General features: G+C 36.4%; 1 protein-coding gene across 3 annotated transcripts in view; it reads right to left on the reverse strand.

The window, feature by feature from the left end:
• hook3 (hook microtubule-tethering protein 3) overlaps positions 1–21,805 on the reverse strand; it is a 52,788-nt gene that overhangs the window by 23,656 nt on the left and 7,327 nt on the right. For all 3 annotated transcript variants that reach the window (XM_061927412.1, XM_061927413.2, XM_061927414.2), the window contains exons 2-7: positions 10,136–10,221; positions 7,667–7,739; positions 4,753–4,803; positions 4,530–4,662; positions 4,376–4,443; positions 4,162–4,224 (exon numbers count right to left, since the gene is read on the reverse strand). In XM_061927412.1, coding sequence (XP_061783396.1) covers positions 4,162–4,224; positions 4,376–4,443; positions 4,530–4,662; positions 4,753–4,803; positions 7,667–7,739; positions 10,136–10,221 — 474 coding nt within the window. The remainder of the gene's footprint in view (positions 1–4,161; positions 4,225–4,375; positions 4,444–4,529; positions 4,663–4,752; positions 4,804–7,666; positions 7,740–10,135; positions 10,222–21,805) is intronic.

Here is a 21,805-nt window from a genome sequence, read left to right on the forward strand (position 1 = left end):
CAGGACTTTGGGAAGGCCATTCTAAAACCTTAATTTTAGCCTGAATTAGCCATTCCTTTACCACTTTTGACGTGTGTTTGGGGTCATTGTCCTGTTGGAACACCCAACTGCGCCCAAGACCCAACCTCCGGGCTGATGATTTTAGGTTATCCTGAAGAATTTGGAGGTAATCCTCCTTTTTCATTGTCCCATTTACTCTCTGTAAAGCACCAGTTCCATTGGCAGCAAAACAGGCCCAGAGCATAATACTACCACCACCATGCTTTACGGTAGGCATCGTGTTCCTGGGATTAAAGGCCTCTCCTTTTCTCCTCCAAACATATTGCTGGGTATTGTGGTCAAACAGCTCAATTTTTGTTTCATCTGACATCACATGGACAAAAATAAGACCTTCTGGAGGAAAGTTCTGCGGTCAGATGAAACAAAAATTGAGCTGTTAGGCCACAATACCCAGCAATATGTTTGGAGGAGAAAAGGTGAGGCCTTTAATCCCAGCAACACCATTCCTGCCGTCAAGCATGGTGGTGGTAGTATTATGCTCTGGGCCTGTTTTGCTGCCAATGGAACTGGTGCTTTACAGAGAGTAAATGGGACAATGAAAAAGGAGGATTACCTCCAAATTCTTCAGGACAACCTAAAATCATTGGGTCTTGGGCGCAGTTGGGTGTTCCAACAGGACAATGACCCCAAACACATGTCAAAAGTGGTAAAGGAATGGCTAAATCTGGCTAAAATTAAGGTTTTAGAATGTCCTTCCCAAAGTCCTGACTTAAACATGTGGACAATGCTGAAGAAACAAGTCCATGTCAGAAAATCAACAAATTTAGCTGAACTGCACCAATTTTGTCAAAAGGGGTGGTCAAAAATTCAACCAGATGCTTGCCAAAAGCGCCTTATTGCAGTGAAACTTGCCAAGGGACATGTAACCAAATATTAACATTGCTGTATGTATACTTTTGACCCAGCAGATTTGGTCACATTTTCAGTAGACCCATAATAAATTCATAAAGGAACCAAACTTCATGAATGTTTTTTGTGACAAACAAGTTGTGCTCCAATCACTCTATCACAAAAAATAAGAGTTGTAGAAATTATTAGAAACTCAAGACAGCCATGACATTATGTTCTTTACAAGTGTATGTAAACTATTGACCACGACTGTGTGTGTGTGTGTGTGTGTGTGTGTATATATATATATATATATATATATATATAAATATATAAATATATATATAATATATCAATATATATATAAATATATATATATGTATATATATATATATATATATATATATACGTATATAAATATATATATATATATATGTATATAAATATATATATATATGTATATATATATATACACATATAAACATATATATATATACACACATATATACATATATATATATGCACATACACAATAACAAGTATGCATAAAATGTACATAAACTCAACATTTTTTATAAAAATAATAATGTTACATCCATGCATGGTTTTATGTCATTTTCTCCCAGATATCTGTTGAAAAACAAACTATAATAATTTTAAACACTTATGTTTCAATTACTCATGGGTACTCCTGAGTTAAGATTAGGGCTGGACAATTAATACAATTTTGGTTAACGATTAATGGGCCGCGCAACATGCACGCAAATTTCTGAGTTTATGACGGTGAAACAGATGAGTGAATGACTGAAAAAAAAGAGTATGTCTACTAGAAATTTGGGACCTCACCATGCTTGCTATTTTTTGTTTGACACAGCACTAGTATGCCTAATCAATAATCACTAAACTCAACAAAAAAAGTAAAGTCAATTGATTTCCGCATTTTTGTAACTGCGGACAGAGTCACATCATTGGTCAATACAATGGAACCTGCTGTTAAACGCAGAATATCACAAAAATCGACATAAATGTACCGGTAACTGAAATGTTGTCATTGTGAGAAGGAACATTTGTTTGGGGAAAAAATGTGTCCGGTAGCGCTTATTCATCCCAGACACACTCAGTCCCTGCCCTAAACTAAACAATGTTGAGACTGTCACTTGAAACATTGACTAAACTACGAAGCTAAAGCTAATAAGAACAATCCATACACCCACAACTAGGGATGTCACGGCATGACCAAATGGTTAATGTGATCAAATTTATCACGGTTATCATTATTATCACGGTATTTTTAAATGTGCTCAACATTTTCAAAAAGTACTTTTACTGAAATCTTTTAACCAAGTTATATTGAAATAAAACACAAACAACACATTCAAAATTATTTCCATTGAAGAAGTAACATCATTGTAGATAAGAACACTGTACTTGTACCACAAGTAAAAGTTGAATGTGCACATGAAAACAACGCAGGCATTATAAACAAAGTAATATGGCAGAAACAAAATAATAACATAATTAAGTAAATGTAAATGTGGAAATTGTGCAAGATAGCGCCTTATGGACATACGAGATAAACAAAGGACATACGAGATAAACAAATAAAAACAAATGTAAGAATTTTGCAAGATGGCACCTGATGGCCATAAAACGTACTGCACTTTTTGTTCATATAAATGAAAATAGTGTGTTCATATACAGTATGAGATGCAGTCTTACACTTAGGGCTGCACGATAATGGCCAAATGAATTACTACGATTATTTTTTATCAATAGTGAAATCACAATTATTAATCAGGATTATTCATTATGTTTGGTAAAACAGTGTTAGGTTGGGGTGTGAATCTAATGTCTAATAGGGCTATAAACATTATCCATATATTTAAAGGCAAATATTTGTCTTTATTTCATTAATAGTATCAACATGTCACTCTTTTCACATTACATGATGCCTTTATCTCTATGTTTATATTTTAAAAGAGAGAAGTATTTTTTTAAATTATGCGCATGTACCTGCTGTATTGGGACAGACCAATTAAGAGTTTGAGCATAAATATGTTGTATAGGAATTAACTATACACAATAAAACATTAACATAGTGATATGTCACATGAATGTTTTTTTTAAGTAACTTTGTGAAATGAAAAAATTTACAACATGTAAAAACATGGTGTATAGTTTTTGATATCAATATAAAACACAAAGCAGTTTGGCTAATGAAGATTAAGTCTAATAAACAAGCTTTGTTCTTCTCCAACTGTGTGTTTCAGTGCAACAGTTTAGCCAAAAAAAATAAACACGAGTGATACCTTTCAGATCGAATACAAAATCTTCACAGCCTGCGTTCAGTTCGATGAGATGACCATCCCAGTAAACAAACGGGAAGACTTCATGAACAAGTTGTGGTAACATTCCCTACACATCATCGCCTGCTGCATGTTTCTTCATGTCATTAAGTCTCAGTCACAGCAGGACGCTGTGTTGAGAAAATGAAACCAACATCTCCTCCACGGTATACTTTTAAGCGTGGGACAAATGCGTCTGTCTCCAATACTGTCCACTACTGTCGTCATCTAATAGCAGCAGTGCGCTCTTGAACGCACGCCGAGACTCCACAGAAATGAAGTGAACACAATCTGACCAGCACGCAGACATGATGTCACACATGTTGTAGTGTTTACGGAAGTAAATATGGCTCCAGTTCTAGTAGGTCTCAGTCCCGGTGCAATTGTATCAATTTTAAGGATTTTGTGCAATCAGTCATTTTCTGAACAGAAATATTGTGCTTAAAAGCTTAAGAAGGAAGAGGGACAGTACTTTGACTCTCGCAGTTTGCGCGACATTTGTTTCAATGTCTGCTCCAAAGAGCGTGTGGGCGAGAGCTGGTGGAACATTGACGTGAGTTCCTAAAATATATTATTTCTGCCTGTTTTTTTGCTCATTTGTCAACTATTTCTTTTGCAAACATCTATTTTGGCAAATAAGTATGATTCTTATTGCTTTTTGATGACATTCTGGTCAGATGAATGCGACCCGAGCATTCACACTGCAGTCACATCACTTACTTATCTGATTTATAGCCACATACGAAAGAGGCCTGGGTCGGATTTAAAACATTTCGAACTGCATTGTTCACATTCAAATTAAAAAAATCGATACAAGTCACAAATGGGCAAAACAATCAGAATTGATCTGCAGTGTGAACAAGGCCTAATAAACACAAAATGCAGCTATATGAACACCGTTCTGCATGTCTAACAAAAGTGTCAATACCTGTCTGTCCAGATCCACATAGGAGTCATTACCTCCTATCACTGGTGTTTCTTTACTCATCAGCTGTTGGGGGAAAAAAGTGTAATTGTTTGACAAAACAGTATGATAACATAGAATAACATGATTCAGGAATTAGATACACATTTGACCCATATTCACATTTGAATATTTCATATTTAAGTCTAAAAAATTATCATCAGGCTTGATAATGTACCTCCTGAATGGCTGTCATGACGACATGCTGGACCGACTCCTCCATCATCATGATGGTTTGGATGTATTCTATAAAATGAATAAATAAACACTTGATCACGAGAGCATATATATTTCGTATTACATTATGTTTAGCAAACAAATCTAATGTGCACCTTGTTTCTGTTCACAGTTGACCGCACAGCCCAGAATGAGCTGCAGCATCCTCCCAAGTTCTGCTGTATCAGAATGTTCCCCAATAAGGTTGATATCAGGAAGTGTGAAGTCATTTATGTGTTGGCCAAGAATCTTGTGGGACAGGAAATACACACAAAAAACATACTATAACATCTAGTGCCATTGTGTTAAAGAAAAAAAAAAAGGAACAAATTGTCTTACCTCCTGATTATAGTCTAGGATGCCCTTGAGGATCTTTTTTAGATTGCTGACCTATAACATATTTAAATATATGTAGATATCTGCCTCATATATACAATACATACATGAAACAAAGTAGTGAAATGAATTAAATTAATCCCTCACATAATTTCAATTGTGAGCAAATATTTGTATTTCTGATTCTACTGGCTGTGTTTACACTTGTCACGTTGGGTTTGAATCAGAATCAGAATCAGCTTTATTGTCATTACGCAGGGTAACGAGATTGAGGCCATTCCATACAGTGCGATGTGTGCATGAAAGAAAACAATGTGTAAATATATAAAAATATAAAAAATATAGAAGTGCAAAGAAAGGTGTGGCCCACAAATGTGACCCTGACACCGAAGAGAAGGCAGTTATGAGGGACAATGGGGCAGTCCGTTCAGGGTGGTTATGGCCCTGGGAAAGAAGCTGTTCTTTAGCCTGTTTGTCTTGGTTTTAATGCACCTGTAGTGCTTCCCAGCAGGTGGAACAGGTCAGAGCCAGGGTGGGTGCTGTCCTTGATGATGGCACTGGCTCTGTTGAGGCAGCGGGAGGTGTAGATGTCCATCAGCGAGGGGAGAGGGCGGCCGATGATCTTCTGAGCCATCTTGACCACTCTTTGCAGCCTCTCCCTGTCTGCTGCAGTGCAGCTGCCGTACCATACTGTAATACAGTTGGTCAGCAGGCTCTCGATGGATGAGCGGTAGAAGGTCAGCAGCAGGTCAGGCTTCAGGTTGTACTTCCCGAGAACTCTCAGGAAGTGTAGCCGCTGCTGAGCCTTCTTGATGATTGGTTAGAATAAATCCAGTTTGATCCAGTGTGGATTGTATCATCCAAAATAGGATTGCGCGATATAGACCATATACGATAATATATAAATTTGGCTGATGATAGAGCTTTTAATATTATTGTCATATTGTAATAAAGCATGTTAATGACGCATTTGAGCTGTGTCTAGCAAATTTGACAGCGACATTCGAATGAAGGCATCCTAAATGCAATGTAACATCCTTGCTTGTGAGCTAGCTGCTAATATCCCTCCACAGTGCAAAGCTCCTTCTATTCTGTTCACTAATGTTTCCCTCCATGGTGGTAGAAAAAAGTTTTTTTCTTAAAAGCATTGTTATAACTGGAGAACAAGGAACAGCTAAACATTCTACACTACACATTCAAGGAGGATACAAAAAAGCCTAGCTAACTGCTAAGCTCGAGCTCTTAAATGTAAACAGACACAAATATCGACAGCAACAATACCAAGTGTAGTATCAGTTAATGAAGTGAAGTGAAGTGAATTACATTTATATAGCGCTTTTTCTCAAGTGACTCAAAGCGCTTTACATTGTGAAACCCGATATCTAAGTTACATTTAAACCAGTGTGGGTGGCACTGGGAGCAGGTGGGTAAAGTGTCTTGCCCAAGGACACAACGGCAGTGACTAGGATGGCGGAAGCGGGGATCGAACCTGCAACCCTCAAGTTGCTGGCACGACCGGTCTACCAACCGAGCTATACCGCCCCATGGTATAATGGCCAATTCTACAGTGATTAGATTGATATGTACTATTATGACAAAATATTTTTTTGTCGTTTTTGTCATTTACAGACTCAGGTATAAGAGCCAATAGTCGTTTTTCACTACTGACTTTAGTTTAAATTTTGTATGTAATAAAAAGGAATAAGGAAATATTGTGATCAAAAATTTAATCATTCAATGATTTTGAAAATTTTACATTGGTATGACCAATTCTGCCCCTGGCTATAACTACTTGGTATAGGATCGATACCCACATTTTAATAGTGTCCAAAACTAAAGTAAAGTATCCAAACAACAGAATAATAAGTGCTTATAACATTTCAACAGAAATGTAGATAGATCCGCATTATAGCAGAAACCAGATATTAACAGTAAATACATTAACAAGTAGATCAGGGGTGCCCAAATTTTTTCTACCAAGGTCCACAGACTGACAAATCAAAGAATGCGGGGGCCATTTTGGTAGTTTTCACATTGAAAACCAGTACAATATATAGATATGTTTCAAAGAAGATACCATTTTTCAAGAGATTTTGTGTGAATGCTGAAGATCCAAAGCCAAACTTAAATGCTAACAGTTAGCACGCTGACCAGATAGCATCAAGTAACAAAAAATATATATATATATATGCATATATATATATATATATGCATATATATATATGCATATATATATATATATATATATATATATATATATATGTAGATTTACATACATACAGTACAGGCCAAAAGTTTGGACACACATGTCATGAAAAAAAAGAAAACGCATTAATGAGAAGGTGCGTCCAAACTTTTGGCCTGTACTGTACTGTACATACATACATACATACCGGTACATATATATATATATATTTTTTTATATATACATATATGGGGGTCTCTGCTGGAGGTGTTGTCCCCGTGACCCGATTCCGGATAAGCGGTTGAAAATGGATGGATGAACATATATATATATATATATATATATATATATATATATATATATATATATATATATATATATATATACATATATACATATATGTGTATGTGTATATGTATATGTATCATGCACCATTTTAGGCCTTACTGCCTATCCCTAAACCAAACCTTAGTGGACCGAGACGGGTTGAAAAGGTGGTCTTGGACTTCTTGCAAGTGAACAATAGTGTGGTTAGGTTTGTTTCACATGACGTGGCAACGCAATATAAAAGTGAAAAACATAAAAATCTAAGATAGTAAGTGTAAAAATAGCACTGTATGTGAATGCCCAGGCCCCAAATTGACAAGTGCAAACACAGCTTTATTTTAGTTTATTATGACATTATGTGACCCCCATATGCACAATAATTAAAACAAAGAAACAAATCCTTACCTTCAACCTCCAATTGTCCCCAACCTCTGGCTTGATTCTACTAATCCATGCATCACTGAAATACACTAAATCTCTGCAAAGATAATGAAAGGGCAGAACGTTTGGCATGAAGACAAGCAACTGTACAACTACATTCATTTCATACATATCTCATTTTCCTTCACAAATACTGTATTGTTCATAATAAAATATTGGTTGCATAAAAGTTAACCCCTCTTTTTTAGAAGCGTTTTTGAAAAAAAAAATTAAAGATAAAATCTTAATCTTTGTTTTGAAAATCCTGTCATTAAAGGGGAACTGCACTTTTTTTTGGAATGTTGCCTTTCATTCACAAACCTTATGTAAGAAACAAACACATATATTTTCCTTTTTTGATGCATTCTAAATCGTAAATAAATGCGATCAATAGTCCGCTTACAATGGAGCCTATGGAAGTCGCTCTACTCTGCCTATAAAATCCCTTAAAAAACATCCAAACACCTGCATTCAGGTTTTATGGGCATGCACTAAGTATATATATGTTGTCGGCATCCTTCCGTCTTGGTAGACGATGGGGTAAATCCAAAAGGGGGGGGGGGGGTCTCAACGGCAAGTGAGGCTGGAGTGACCTCTCCAGTGGATCATGGAACTATGGAGGGCAAGCTGTTGTCCAGGCAGCAAGCCCCCCCCTCTCCTCGTGGCTGGTGGATCCAAGGGAGCGACGAGTGTCGATACAGCTTGGCACCAGCGACGCTGCAGGAGTTGCCAGAATGACACTACAACGTCAAACCGCCTTCGGGACTCCGGCTCCTGATTATCTGTCGGGGTTTACTCCCTTAGCCTTACTCCTTTAGACTGCAAGGCAGCGGTGGTTTTGAGATTGGAGATTTCCTTCTCCTAGATGGGCTGCCTTACCAGGTTTACGAGCCCCATCTGCCCGAATGTGGCAGGTAGCACGGGGGTACATCTTACCCGTGGCGGTATAAGCCCAACCTGACTGGTAGTATATATGTATTGTAGTAACATACACATTTATAATAACATTTAATATTTATTTCATCTTAAGCATACGGGACGCATTCATTTCAAAAACGCTTCACAACGTTCGCTTTTTCCCCAACAACTGAGTGTAAATGTTGTCTGTCTATCTGTGTTGGCCATGTGATGAGGTGGCGACTTGTCCAAGGTGTACACCGCCTTCCGCCCCAGCTGGGATAGGCTCCGGCACCCCCGCGACCCAAAGAGAGACAAGCATTAGAAAACGGATGAATGGATGGATCACTGATTATTACTCACTGCAGACTTCATGAGAGCCAACAAACATAATAAAACATCACTTACGCTGCAATATCTGCGGTCATTAGGATGCCGACGAATAGAATCTTTTAATTTTCCGTTTTAAGTGAAGAATGACTCATAATCCTCGCGGAGAAAATAGGGGTGGAACAAAGCGCCTTTTCGTGTCGTTCTCGCCATTTACGGGTCTTAATTGGCTGTCAAAGTGTACCAACATGTCGGATTATATCCTCGTCCTACTTACTATCAAGTTGAGAGTCATGATATATGATCTACAATAAACTTTAACGAGCAAAGGAAGCAAGGGAAACAGGTTACCACTTGATGATCTAAACATAGGCACACACGCTAGTGATCACGGCGCCGCTATACATAGTTTGTCTGCGATAGCGCTTATCCATCAATCAATCATCAATCAAAGTTGACTTATATAGCCCTTCATACAAATGTCTCAAAGGGCTGCACAAACCACAACAACATCCTCGGCTCAGATCCCACACCTCCCACTTATAAGAACAATATCACTAATACTTGGTTAATATTCAAGTCACAAAATGTAAATGGAGTATTTGTGGCACTTTTTGAATGTTTTTTTATTGGGTTTAATGGGAAGAATAGAGGACCTGCCATTGGCTTCGCTGTAAGCTGACTTTTATTTATTTACGAGTTAGATTGCATTAAAACAAAAATACATCCGCCGTGATGGTTTTAATATTGATTGTAAACGATAGGCAAAATTACCCCCTAAAAAGTGCATTTCCCCCACTAAGAAATATCACCAAAGAAAAAGCATAGTATTTCTTAGCACCTTCGACAGCTGTTTGATGACTCTGCTTCATTGACCTCCATTATCAGAAGTCGTTGTATTTCTAAATTTGCCTGAACTTTAAGCAGGTCTCCATGTCAGTGTTGCATCTTTTATGGTGCTCACAAATAGGTTCAAAAAGTGTTCTTACTGTTTTTTTTATGTGTTACAGCACTTTATATAGATCTGTTTTTGGTTTTTTTTGTAAATAAAACAGACTGCATCTGTTCATGTCTGTTAAAAACAATGAATTACTTAATAAAGCCACTTTGTTTGTCTTAACATTTTTTTAGGTAACATAAAATAAATTACGTCATTAGATTAATTAATAATGAATAGTAAAAAAAAATTGTAATCGCTTGACAGCACTATAAATAATCACAACTTACATTTTCTGTAGGGCTTGAGCCATGACGATACCACTCGTCAAGTCATCCACCGTCTTGCACGGAGCCTCCACACCAAATGTTTGAACCTGGAACAGTAAAGCTCTTGTGAAAAGCTTGTAAAAAGACAAAGATAAAAGCTAACAGAGGGCAAAAAGCTAAATAATAAATATGAGGGATTTTATTACTAGCCATTAGAGGTAGGGGAAATAATCGATTTTTAGAATAATCGCAATTCGGACATGGACAATTATTAAATCGATTAGTAAACGTCAATAATCGATGATCGATTTATTTCTTGTAATTTAAAGTAATGCAGACCGTTTCTAAAATTTGTCCGACTGCAGTAAGCCACCTCAACGAGAGATCCGACCAGCTCCTTTATTTTAGGGCACTTAGGTTCCAGTTTTGCACACATTTCCATTAATTTATTAAATGTAATGGGAATCAATTTAACTGTTTCTTATTACAAATGTACTGTTTTAAAGTTGCTTATTTAGTCAAACGAAAGAGAAAAGAAATGTAAAACTGCATCAATCTACATTAATGATGCACCAATGATTGATTTTCAATCGAATCGTAACTCCTGAATCATAATCAAATCGTGAGGTGCCCAAAAAGTCCCACCTCTACTAGCCATGATTATGTAACATTTATGTACTCCAATTATAATTTTGTATCAATTGTTGCATGTTTTGTAATGCCAGTATTAGGGATGTAATAATTACCGGTATAAACAGCAATAAAATTCCATACGGTTAGTTTAGTATTACCGTTTGAAATTCAAATGATTGGAAAACTGTGTGACAGTAGTACCACACATTGAAAAACTCAGTGATACTGCTCGTTTTCTAAAGAAGCTGCAAGCGCGCTATGTGCTAGCTCGCTTAAATGCTAACATGAATACAAGACACAAACATTTTAAACATAAAACTTGGATAAAAGACTTGAGTGTGTTTTAAGCACTTTTTCAACACATTCAACGAAACGTGATAATTATTACTAGGATTACACAATATAGACGACATAGATTATATGAATTTGGCCCACAATAGTTTTTAATATTATCGCTATAGAATTATAATTCATTTTGATGACACATTCTAGCTGTGTTAGCAAATTTGATGGCGACAAGCAAAGGGACGCAATGTAAACGTAAAGGTGGACAGATCGATACTAATATCGATAGTTACGATACCAAGTATAATATCACTATTTGGCACTATACGTCGACATTTTTTATTATAAAAAAATATTTTGTAATTTTTGTTTCCAAAATGTACAAATTATTTAAATCAGAGCTAATAGTAGGAAATAATTTAAATATTTAATTGATATTGCTACACAGCCACCCTGTGTTTTTGTCTGATTGAAACTGTGATAAAAATGCAATCATTCAATGATCTTAAAAATTTTAAGTACCAATACGGCCCCTCTAACTACTGGGTATTGAATCGATACCCACATTTGTAGTCTCGCCCAAAACTAATGATAAGTATCTAAACTAGAGATGTCCGATAATGGCTTTTTTGCCGATATCCGATATTCCGATATTGTCCAACTCTTAATTACCGATTCCGATATCAACCAATACCGATATATACAGTCGTGGAATTAACACATTATTATGCCTAATTTTGTTGCGATGCCCCGCTGGATGCATTAAACAATGTAACAAGGTTTTCCAAAATAAATCAACTCAAGTTATGGAAAAAAATGCCAACATGGCACTGCCATATTTATTATTGAAGTCACAAAGTGCATTATTTTTTTTAACATGCCTCAACACAGCAGCTTGGAATTTGGGACATGCTCTCCCTGAGAGAGCATGAGGAGGTTGAGGTGGGCGGGGTTGGGGGGGCTGAGGTGTGTGGTGTGGGTGGGGGGGTGGGGGGGGTTAGCGGGGGGTGTATATTGTAGCGTCCCGGAAGAGTTAGTGCTGCAAGGGGTTCTGGGTATTTGTTCTGTTGTGTTTATGTTGTGTTACGGTGCGGATGTTCTCCCGAAATGTGTTTCTTTCTTGTTTGGTGTGGGTTCACAGTGTGGCGCATATTTGTAACAGTGTTAAAATTGTTTATACGTCCACCCTCAGTGTGACCTGTATGGCTCTTGACCAAGTATGGATTGCATTCACTTATGAGTGTGAAAAACCATAGATATTATGTGATTGGGCCGGCACGCAAAGGCAGTGCCTTTAAGGTTTATTGGCGCTCTGTACTTCTCCCTACGTCCGTGTACCACTCCGTACAGCGGCGTTTTAAAAAGTCATAAATTTTACTTTTTTAAACCGATACCGATAATTTCCGATATCACATTTTAAAGCATTTATCGGCCGATAATATCGGCAGTGTGATATTATTGGACATCTCTAATCTAAACAGCAGAAGATTAAGTGTTTATTACATTTTAACTGAAGTGTAGACATAACCATGTTTGTAAGAGCAGAAAATAACCAGATATTAACAGTAAATTAGCAAGTAGAATAATAATAGTTTTGACAAAATAATACAACTGGAATTTTTAATGTTACTGCTCGGGATGTCACGGTATGAAAATTTCTTATCACTGTTATTATGACCAAAATGATCACAGTTATCATTATTACCGTGGTATTTTTGAATGTGCTCAACATTTTCAAAAAGTATTTATACTGAAATATTTTAACCAACTTTTATTTAAAAAACACAATACATTCAACATGATTTCCTTTGTAGAAGAAACATTATTGTGGATGAAAACACTGTTTCATGGACCTCAAGTAGAAATTAAAAGTGCATATGAAAGCAACAAAAGCATTATAAACAAAGTACTATGGCAGAAAAAAATGATTCCATAAGTAACTAAAATAAATGTGAAAATTGTGCAAGATAGGACTTTATGTACATAAGAGGTTCAAAAATAAAAAACAATGTAAGAATTTTGAAAGATGGCATCTGATAGCCATAAGACATAAGTGCACTTTTGTCCATATAGATAAAAATAGTGTTCATTTATGAGATCTAGTCTGATACATAGGGCTGCGCGGTTATGGCCAAAATAATAATTAGGATTATTTTTATTAATATTGAATTCATAATTACTGATTGTTCGGTAAAGCAGTGTTAAGGTGAGGCTTGAACGCAATACCATCATGTAATTTGTAATGTCTAATAAAAAGGCTATAGATAAACGTTATCCATATATCTAAAGACAAGTATTTGGTTTTTTTTTTGTTCATTAATAATATCAACGTGTCATCTTTTTCCTCATTACATGATGCCTTTATCTCTATATTTACATTTTGATAGAGGGAGGTATTTTTTTAAGTTATGTACATTTATATGTACATGTACATGCTGTATCCGGACAGATCCGTTAAGCGTTTGAGCAGAAATATGTCATATAGGAATTAATTATACACCAAAAAACATTACCAACATACTATGTCACATTAATTTTTTTTAAAGTAATACCTTTGTGACCTGAAAAAAAACAAGAAATGTATAAAAAACTTTACTTTCTGATATCAATATAAAACTCAAAGCAGTTTGGCTAATTAAGATGTCTAACAAACAAGTTTTGTTCTTCTCTAACAATGCCTCCTTGAGGTTCAGTGTAACAATTTGGCCAGCAAAAATAAACAGGAGTGATACCTCTCACTTCGAATACACAATTTTCACAGCCTGCGTTCAATTTGATGAGATGACAAAACATTACAGCTAGTATTTATGTTCTTTGAACACTGATACAGTTTGCAGTTAAATAAAGGATGAGTCAGCATCCCAGTAAAGAAACTAAAGACTTTATTAACAAGTTGTGGCAACGTTCCCGACACATCGACTGCTGCATGTTTCTTCACGTCATTATTTCTCAGTCACAACTGATGGACGCTGTATTGAGAAAACAAAAGCAACATCAAATACTTTTCTCCTTCGCTGTATACTTTTTAGTGTGGGACATATGCGTCCATCTCCAATATTGTCCACACCTGTCGCAATCTTAAAACTGCAGTGCGCTCTTAAAGGCACGCTGAGACTCCATGGAAATAAAGCGAGGGAAAATGAAGTTAAACCAAGCGCTTGGCTCTGTTTACTCCTAAGGGAAATCTCCACAGCAAAGTCTGTGTAGTTTGTTCCGCCACGATTTTCAAGCCAAACGACGCTAATGCGCCAGTGCTGCTGTGACTTCGTTTCCAGGAAATTAACAGTTTTGCCTAAAAGGCATTAATAAATTACAGTTTTTTGGTACCGGTAATTAAAAATTTAAACGGTATTACTAACTGTCGTGAATTTTACTGCAGTTTATCTTTATACCTTTTACCATTGCAGCCCTAGTTACTGCATACCTCAGCATCCAAATTAGGAGTCTTTGTAACCTGTTTTAAAATTATTCTATCATCGCTTACATACCAATTAATATATTATTTATATGTTATCCGCGCAGAAACCTGCATTATGCATCACGATTTCAGGCCATATTGCCCATCCCTAATTATAACCTTGAAAATGTTGGTCACAATAACCGTAATAAGCCATTTTTATATCGTAACATCCCTAGCCAGCATAAGGCTTGTATTAGATTATATGTATTAGAAATTATTAAAATAAATTATATTGGAAAAACAAATTTGAAATGTAAAATTCTCGCTGTATTAGCTGTAGCTTCTTAGGTGCAGAATTAACTTAGGTTCTACAAACTGCTACCTTGCACACTTCTGTCAACATTTCTATTGCTTAAGACTGACATACATCTGCTAAGACTGGCAAGTCCACATGCCAACAGGCCATGTGGCTAAGGATTGAGAGAAGGAATGTTGAAAATGTGACAGGAGGGAAATGACAAGATTGAACACTGGCCCACATAATGCTTTCCGTCATTTTTAATAACAGAATGAATATGTCATTCAGTTCTAGAGTCCTTTGTTACAAGATGGTACTGACGGCGATGTTCAATTCCTTAAAATAAACAGTACAGGAAGTACACCAGCATGTGTGACTGTGCTGTACTGATTGCAAGGGTTTTGACAAATCTAAAAAAGGACAGCAAGAACTGTTTGATAGCTGACTGCTAATTGGCCCACATTCAACACATGACAGAACTGAAACAAAACCCCTTTGATTACGTAACACAATGTAGAGCAGGGGCAGGCTGCATTGGGCTTTAATAACACAGGACCGGTTACTTTTGAGGAGGCTCGATGAGGACGTGGCCTTTTTACTTGTATATGAATCCACTTTACTCAAGTTACTTCTGGAGCAGTCCAGGATTGGTTTGATGAAACTATTTCCGCTGCCAGGTGTGGTCTACATCCCTTCCTTTCCCAGTAGAGAAGTGAAAGGAAAGAAAACATAAAACCAACAAATCAAAACACAATGATGAAGTAACAAGCACTACCTAGCTGAGCAGTATTTATAACAGACGGCCTTTGACATGTAATATGGTGGGTGCATGACATCAACACTTATTTTTGAATGGCGTTCATGTATCAAATCACCTCCTAATCCCTGGCAGCAATTGATACACAAGTCCACGTGAGTTGTGTATATGCTAGGAACTAACTAGCTTGCTTAATTATTTAAAACAAGGACAGGGTTAGGAGTTATCACCAGTGGCAAAAACAAGGGTTGAGGAAAAGTCTGAGGTCATACTCACATTAGGCCAATCGTTCCATACCTGAGCCTACTTAACACCTAAAGCACGGACTGTAAGCACGCTCAATCGCACTTAGGCATGGCACGGGAAACTTGAACATGTCCAGCAAAGGAAAAATGGCCTTGTGTGACTAAGTTAAAACAACTACGTTAAAATACTATGGTATCGGATACAGGATGTCTAGCACTACCCGTTAGGTATACTGTACTGCTATTAATACCACAACACAAGGGCACCATAAAGTGCAATACACCATAACAAAGCACAGAACTCAAAATACTGAATACTGTCTCTTATTCAAATATGTAAGCCCATAGCTTCTAATAACCTTACAAAAGGTCAGTCAAAATCAAACAGTCTAAAGTCTTTTGAAAAAAGCTGCAGCTAAGGATTATTTTAGTAATTGAGTAATCTATCGATTAGGTTGTTTAATAAATCGAGCAATCGGTTAAAACACTATAACCGCAAAGTATATTTTAGGGAAAATAGCGATATATACATATACATACATATATATATATATATATATATATGTTATACGCCCTCGCAGAGCAGAGAGGTAGCGGAATGGGTAAGGTTATCTGTGGCAGGTGGTGCAAGCGGAGCAGTGCGAGTGGTAATACGAGAGAGAGAAGGTGCCAATCTGGTAACAAATAGAGGAAGAAGAATTAATTCCCAAGAAAAACAGCACAGGGTCCATCGTCTGGCAGTGGTTTGGCTTCAAGCGGGAAGATGTTGAACAGACAACCATGGTATGTAAAGTATGCGGCAAAAGCGTTGCTACAAAAAGGAGCAGCACTACTAATTTGTAGCATCATTTGAAAAGTCACCCGCTACAGAATGAAGAGTGCTTGAAACTCTGCATGTCAACATCTCATGCCGGTGCCACACCAACAAAATGCCGAAGCAACCAGCACTGACCCAATTGAGCCTGCCGTCTTCCATTTCCAGATCAACACCGTATGAAAAAAATTGTCTACAACAGGAGACAACATCCGCAGTAACCTACCACACATCGAATCACATACACTATTTGATTTCCTATTATGTACGGTAGCTAATTTTTATTTTACAGTTTTTTAAATATCTTGTGTGACATAATGCACAAAAGTGCACTTTGTTTTGATATGTCATCTTGATGACATCATGCACAAAAGTGCACTCATAGCTTGTTTTAAAATGTCTCTGACAATCTTGCACTTTCTGTTTTGAAATGACATGAATGTTTGTGCCACTGCTTAATAACTGTTTAATATATACCGTTTTGGTAAATTGACTTAGTTGTGATTTCCCTCTCTGCATGAAAGTTTAAAATTAGCTTATATTAATGTAGTATGAACAAGAATGTTTTAATGTAGACACATATAATCATCATATTGGTTTGATTATATGCATCAAGTGTTCATTCAAGGCTAAGGCAAATATCGAGATATATATCGTGTATCGTGACATGGCCTAAAAATATCGAGATATTAATAAAAGGCCATATCGCCCAGCCATTATATATATATATATATATATATATATATATATATATATATATATATATATATATATATATATATATATATATATGCATATATACACACACACACACACACACACTCCGCACACACAATTTGCCTGGAGGCTTCTAATGTTGCTTTGGCCAACATGAAGAACCATTGTGAATCTAATAGCAACAGTCGATTTTCGAAAGCAGAGGTAAGCAATCTCTGTCATTGAAGTTGCAGTTAAACTCACAGGTATGTGAGGAATGTATGCCCAAGACTAAAATGAAGAGAGGCTATATTCAGTTTTATTGTGATGTAGATTTGCAGAGTTAGTGCATGTTACTGTTATATGGTACAAAGGGGTACATGGCAATGACATAACAGCTGTAAAGAGCCTACATCTTACATAATGTTAAGTTTGACAAATCAGTTTTATTAGACCTTTTAGCTGCGGCTTGTTTGGTCAAGTGTAAACTCTAGGGGTTCCAGAAAAAATTGATTCACAACAGAATCGCAATTTTAAGACCCTTAAAGGCCATCTGTGTGCTGCATAAGTCATGCATCAGCAGCGAAGAGGAGGTTTTGGAACCTGTAGCTTGTTTTGAAAATATTTCACTATAATTTACATAACATTTGTTTGAATCGAGAATCAAGAACTCTATTCTGAATCAAAATATCACCCGTGAATCAGAATTGAATCGTGAGTTGTTGTATGATTCACATCAAATGTTCCCTCCAAGGTGCAAATATTTGGAGCACATAAAATAAAATGCAACCTATACTCTAAACAAAATAAACCCATAAGGATTTATTCTGTACAATTTTGCAATGCAACTCTGTGAGTGACAGGTGACAACAAGCGGTAACAACAGATAAAACAATGATGAACACTTTTTGTCAATTTTACAAAAACAGTTTTAAGGAAAAGAAAGAGACGATCTATGAACAATCATTTTATTGAGCAAAACTGATTACTGTTAGCTGTTATCAATCAAAACCAACTATCAGGTGCAAGGATTCTTCTTCTTTGTACTTTGTAAACACCGAGTTCGAACAGTTTCATATACTGGCTCATATTAGTACATTGTTGGTTTTCTTTACTTAATCCAATCCATAATTTGATTACACATACTAATATACTCAAGGTTTTAAGTGTTATACGTGCATACAAAAACTTTTTAGTTACATTTTTCAATGAGGTTGTATTTCTCCTCTTTGTTTAAGAAAAAATGCTGCACATTCTTGGGTAGCAGGTTATAGTTTTCTTTATGCATAATTTTAGCAGTTTGCAAATTCACTATATCATTCAATGTCAATAGTTTTGATTTATTGAATAAAAGGGTTTGAATGTTCGCTTTAGTCAACTTTGCGTATTATTCTAGCTGACCTCTTTTGTAACACAATTAGTGACTGATGCGTACTTTTGTAGTTATTTCCCCATATTTCTGCCTAATAACTCAGATATGGTAACACTAGCAAGCAGTAGAGATGTCAATAATTTGGTACCATTACCAAATTATTGGTGTGTGCGTCTACGTATCTCCATGTTATTTATCTACATGTTATTTATCTACATGTGTACAACAGAGGAGCTGGTTAACTTATGAGAGTAGCGTATGTGTGTTTGTGAGAATGGCAACATGTTGTCTGAGTGATGTCATTGAGTGAGTGGGCAAGTAAAGAGAGAGAGAGGAAGAGCGCGCACTGCGCAGTACAAGGATAAACAGGTCCGGTTGTGACCTGCAAAACTAATAATAAAGCAACCAGAATGTCACAAATCGGCGGCCTCGAATTATGACCGGAAAGTGGAGCTTAGCAGACCCATTGTAAAGTAAAGGGTGTTAGCCCCGACGAAAACATCGACCCTGAAGGGAACGTCTGCCCTGTGCTCTTTGACGACGGTCTGCACCGGAGCAGAACAACAGGACAGATGTAACAACAACATTATTACATGTCACTCTTTATAACTCCTTATGCAGATCTGAATGTTCATTATTTAAATGTTTACCTAAGTTTGAAGTAAAGGTGGTAATACTAATTGCCACGTTTGGCGAGGAGTGTTTTAAAGAAACACTTGAAGCGCGGCACTTTCTTGTTTAAAGCGTCACCTTTACCGTTAGTTATGAAGCCCAAATATCTCTATATTGCGCTTCATGCACCCTTTTTATTAACAAGTAGAATTGTAATTTTTTGCCATTTTCCTCTCCAAGATGTTATTGCTTGTATGCACTTTGTGTGTGCGTTTTGACACACGCCTCGGCACTGTAGTCACCGCCACACAGCGGCATTCGGATGAAAGAAGGGTGCCTGTACTTTTCAAAGGTGGTATAGTACCGATTTCAATTGATTAGTATCGCGGTACTTTATGAGTACCGGTATACCGTACAACCCTACTTGAGAAAATGAATACATATGTCCAATACATATTGTTTTACTCATTATTGACGCGTTTCTTGACACCTTATGGTGTTAAGTTTTTGTATGAGATTTCCTGTTCTTTTTATTATCAACTATTACACCAAAAATTCGATTTAATTTTCTCTTTCAATGTCTACTCCATTTATTTGTATTTTGGTTATGACTTTCTACCAAACAGCATTATTTTAGTTTCCCCGAGATTTAAGGATAGTCTGGTTTTGTAAAATTTAACAGTAGAATTAACTGAATGCGGTAGCCCTCTTTTCAGTCATTTACAATATTTGTTTCTGTGGGAGGAGAGCCGGGCGCCATCTTTACACATAGGAACCACAGACAGCCTCACTACTCGTGACTCACCAGTAAGAAGAGCCGCAAAGTAAAAAAAAAAAAAAAAAAAATAGGAGGGAAAAAAAATATCATTACAAAGCCAAATGTCAGATTTTTCTTCACTGATGGCCTTAATGCAAATATTCTAAAAAAAACAACAACAAAACAAGCAAAGACATTGAATATGGGTGTTATCGTTTGTGCTATGGAGCCATCTTTTGGATGAGTTCACTCACTGCAGGTGCTGCAGTGCCCTTCTGTTTAGACTGAGCTTTCAACCGGCAGGAGAAGTGCCAACCCACTGCATTCCTACTGATATGGATTCTACATTCATCACTCCAAGCAACGTTTGTAAGTTTTACAGTACAACTAAAACAATTGTTACTTACTAAACCGTCCCATGTGTGATGTCTGTAGGCGTGTTTTAATGCATATTTGTATGTACTGTCGTAATGTAATAAAGCTAGCATCGTTAGTATTAGCTAATATGCAAACAAGTTTATGAGTGTCTGTTAGTATTATCAACTTACAATGGCATGCTTTTTGTATTGTTTCAGTTTCGTAAATTCACCAAAACTTCACCATGGAGTTTTTCAGTCTGTTTAGCTAATTGGAGAGCCAGCTTCCGCAGCTAGTGGATCTATGACGATGACTTCTGTTTTGTTTGATTATCAGTTTTACTGCCGTGTTAAGACATAGTTTGGAAACAATTAAAATATGGAAACAATTAAGATATGTAAATAAACATCTACAAAATATTTCTGGGTAAATAACTCATTTCACAACATATATCTGCGGTGCGGCAAATATATGAAAACATGTTTTTTTCTTCTAAAATTCAGTGGTTGAGGCTTACGGTGCGCTCTATAGTCCGGAAAATACAGTAAATTCACTTTTGTTCTCAAAATTCTACAGACAATACCCCATAATGACAATGTGAAAAGTTCTTTTTTTTTCTTTTTGAATTTAGCTAAATTACTAAAAAAAAAAAAAAAAAATCACATGTACAAAAGTATTCACAGCCTTCGCTGAATACTTTCACAGCCTTAAGTCATTTGAATACTATGCCACAAGCTTGGCACACCCATCTTTGGAAAGTTATCAACCATTCCTCTTTGCAGCACATCTCCATTTTGAAATAAAGCTGTAACACAACAAATTGTGTAAAAAGTGAAGCGCTTTGAGTACTTTCTGGATGCACAACATAAAAATCCCAAATCAAATTGCAAAAGCAATTTTGGAGAGAAAAATCGCAATTGGGTTTTTTCTCAAAACCGTGCAGCCCTATCCAACACCACACATGAACTGTACCTGCCAGCTCATTACACTATGATGCAGTTCACCACACAGCCAATCAATGACATTAACAGTGTGTTATTCCTGTTGCTGTTTTTCAGATTAGCTTGTAGCTAACAATGCAACAGTTTAAAGAGGTAAATGCTGATAACTTGCATTATGGTGAAACAAACAGGCACTTTAAATCACCACTCCCCAATCAAATTTGTGCTTATTCCAAATGTTTTTTTTATGTTAATTGATGGAAATCAATTATGAAATGCTGTTACTGGATTACAGAAATGCAAATAAAAAATGTCTAATGATATATTTTACAGACAGATAGTGACAGGAATGTACACTGTATCACATTTTAAATTTAACTAAATGTGATCTCTAAAATGTGTATGTGGCTCAAATTCTTCCAAAGCAGGACCCCAACATACAGCTCATGAAAAACAAGATGTTTTGTTATTTTCATTGTAAATGGACCAAATCACTTGTATTACAAAAATAATCTAATGGAAAT

This window comes from Nerophis lumbriciformis, linkage group LG32, assembly GCF_033978685.3.
Source record: "Nerophis lumbriciformis linkage group LG32, RoL_Nlum_v2.1, whole genome shotgun sequence".
Lineage (NCBI taxonomy): Eukaryota > Metazoa > Chordata > Actinopteri > Syngnathiformes > Syngnathidae > Nerophis > Nerophis lumbriciformis.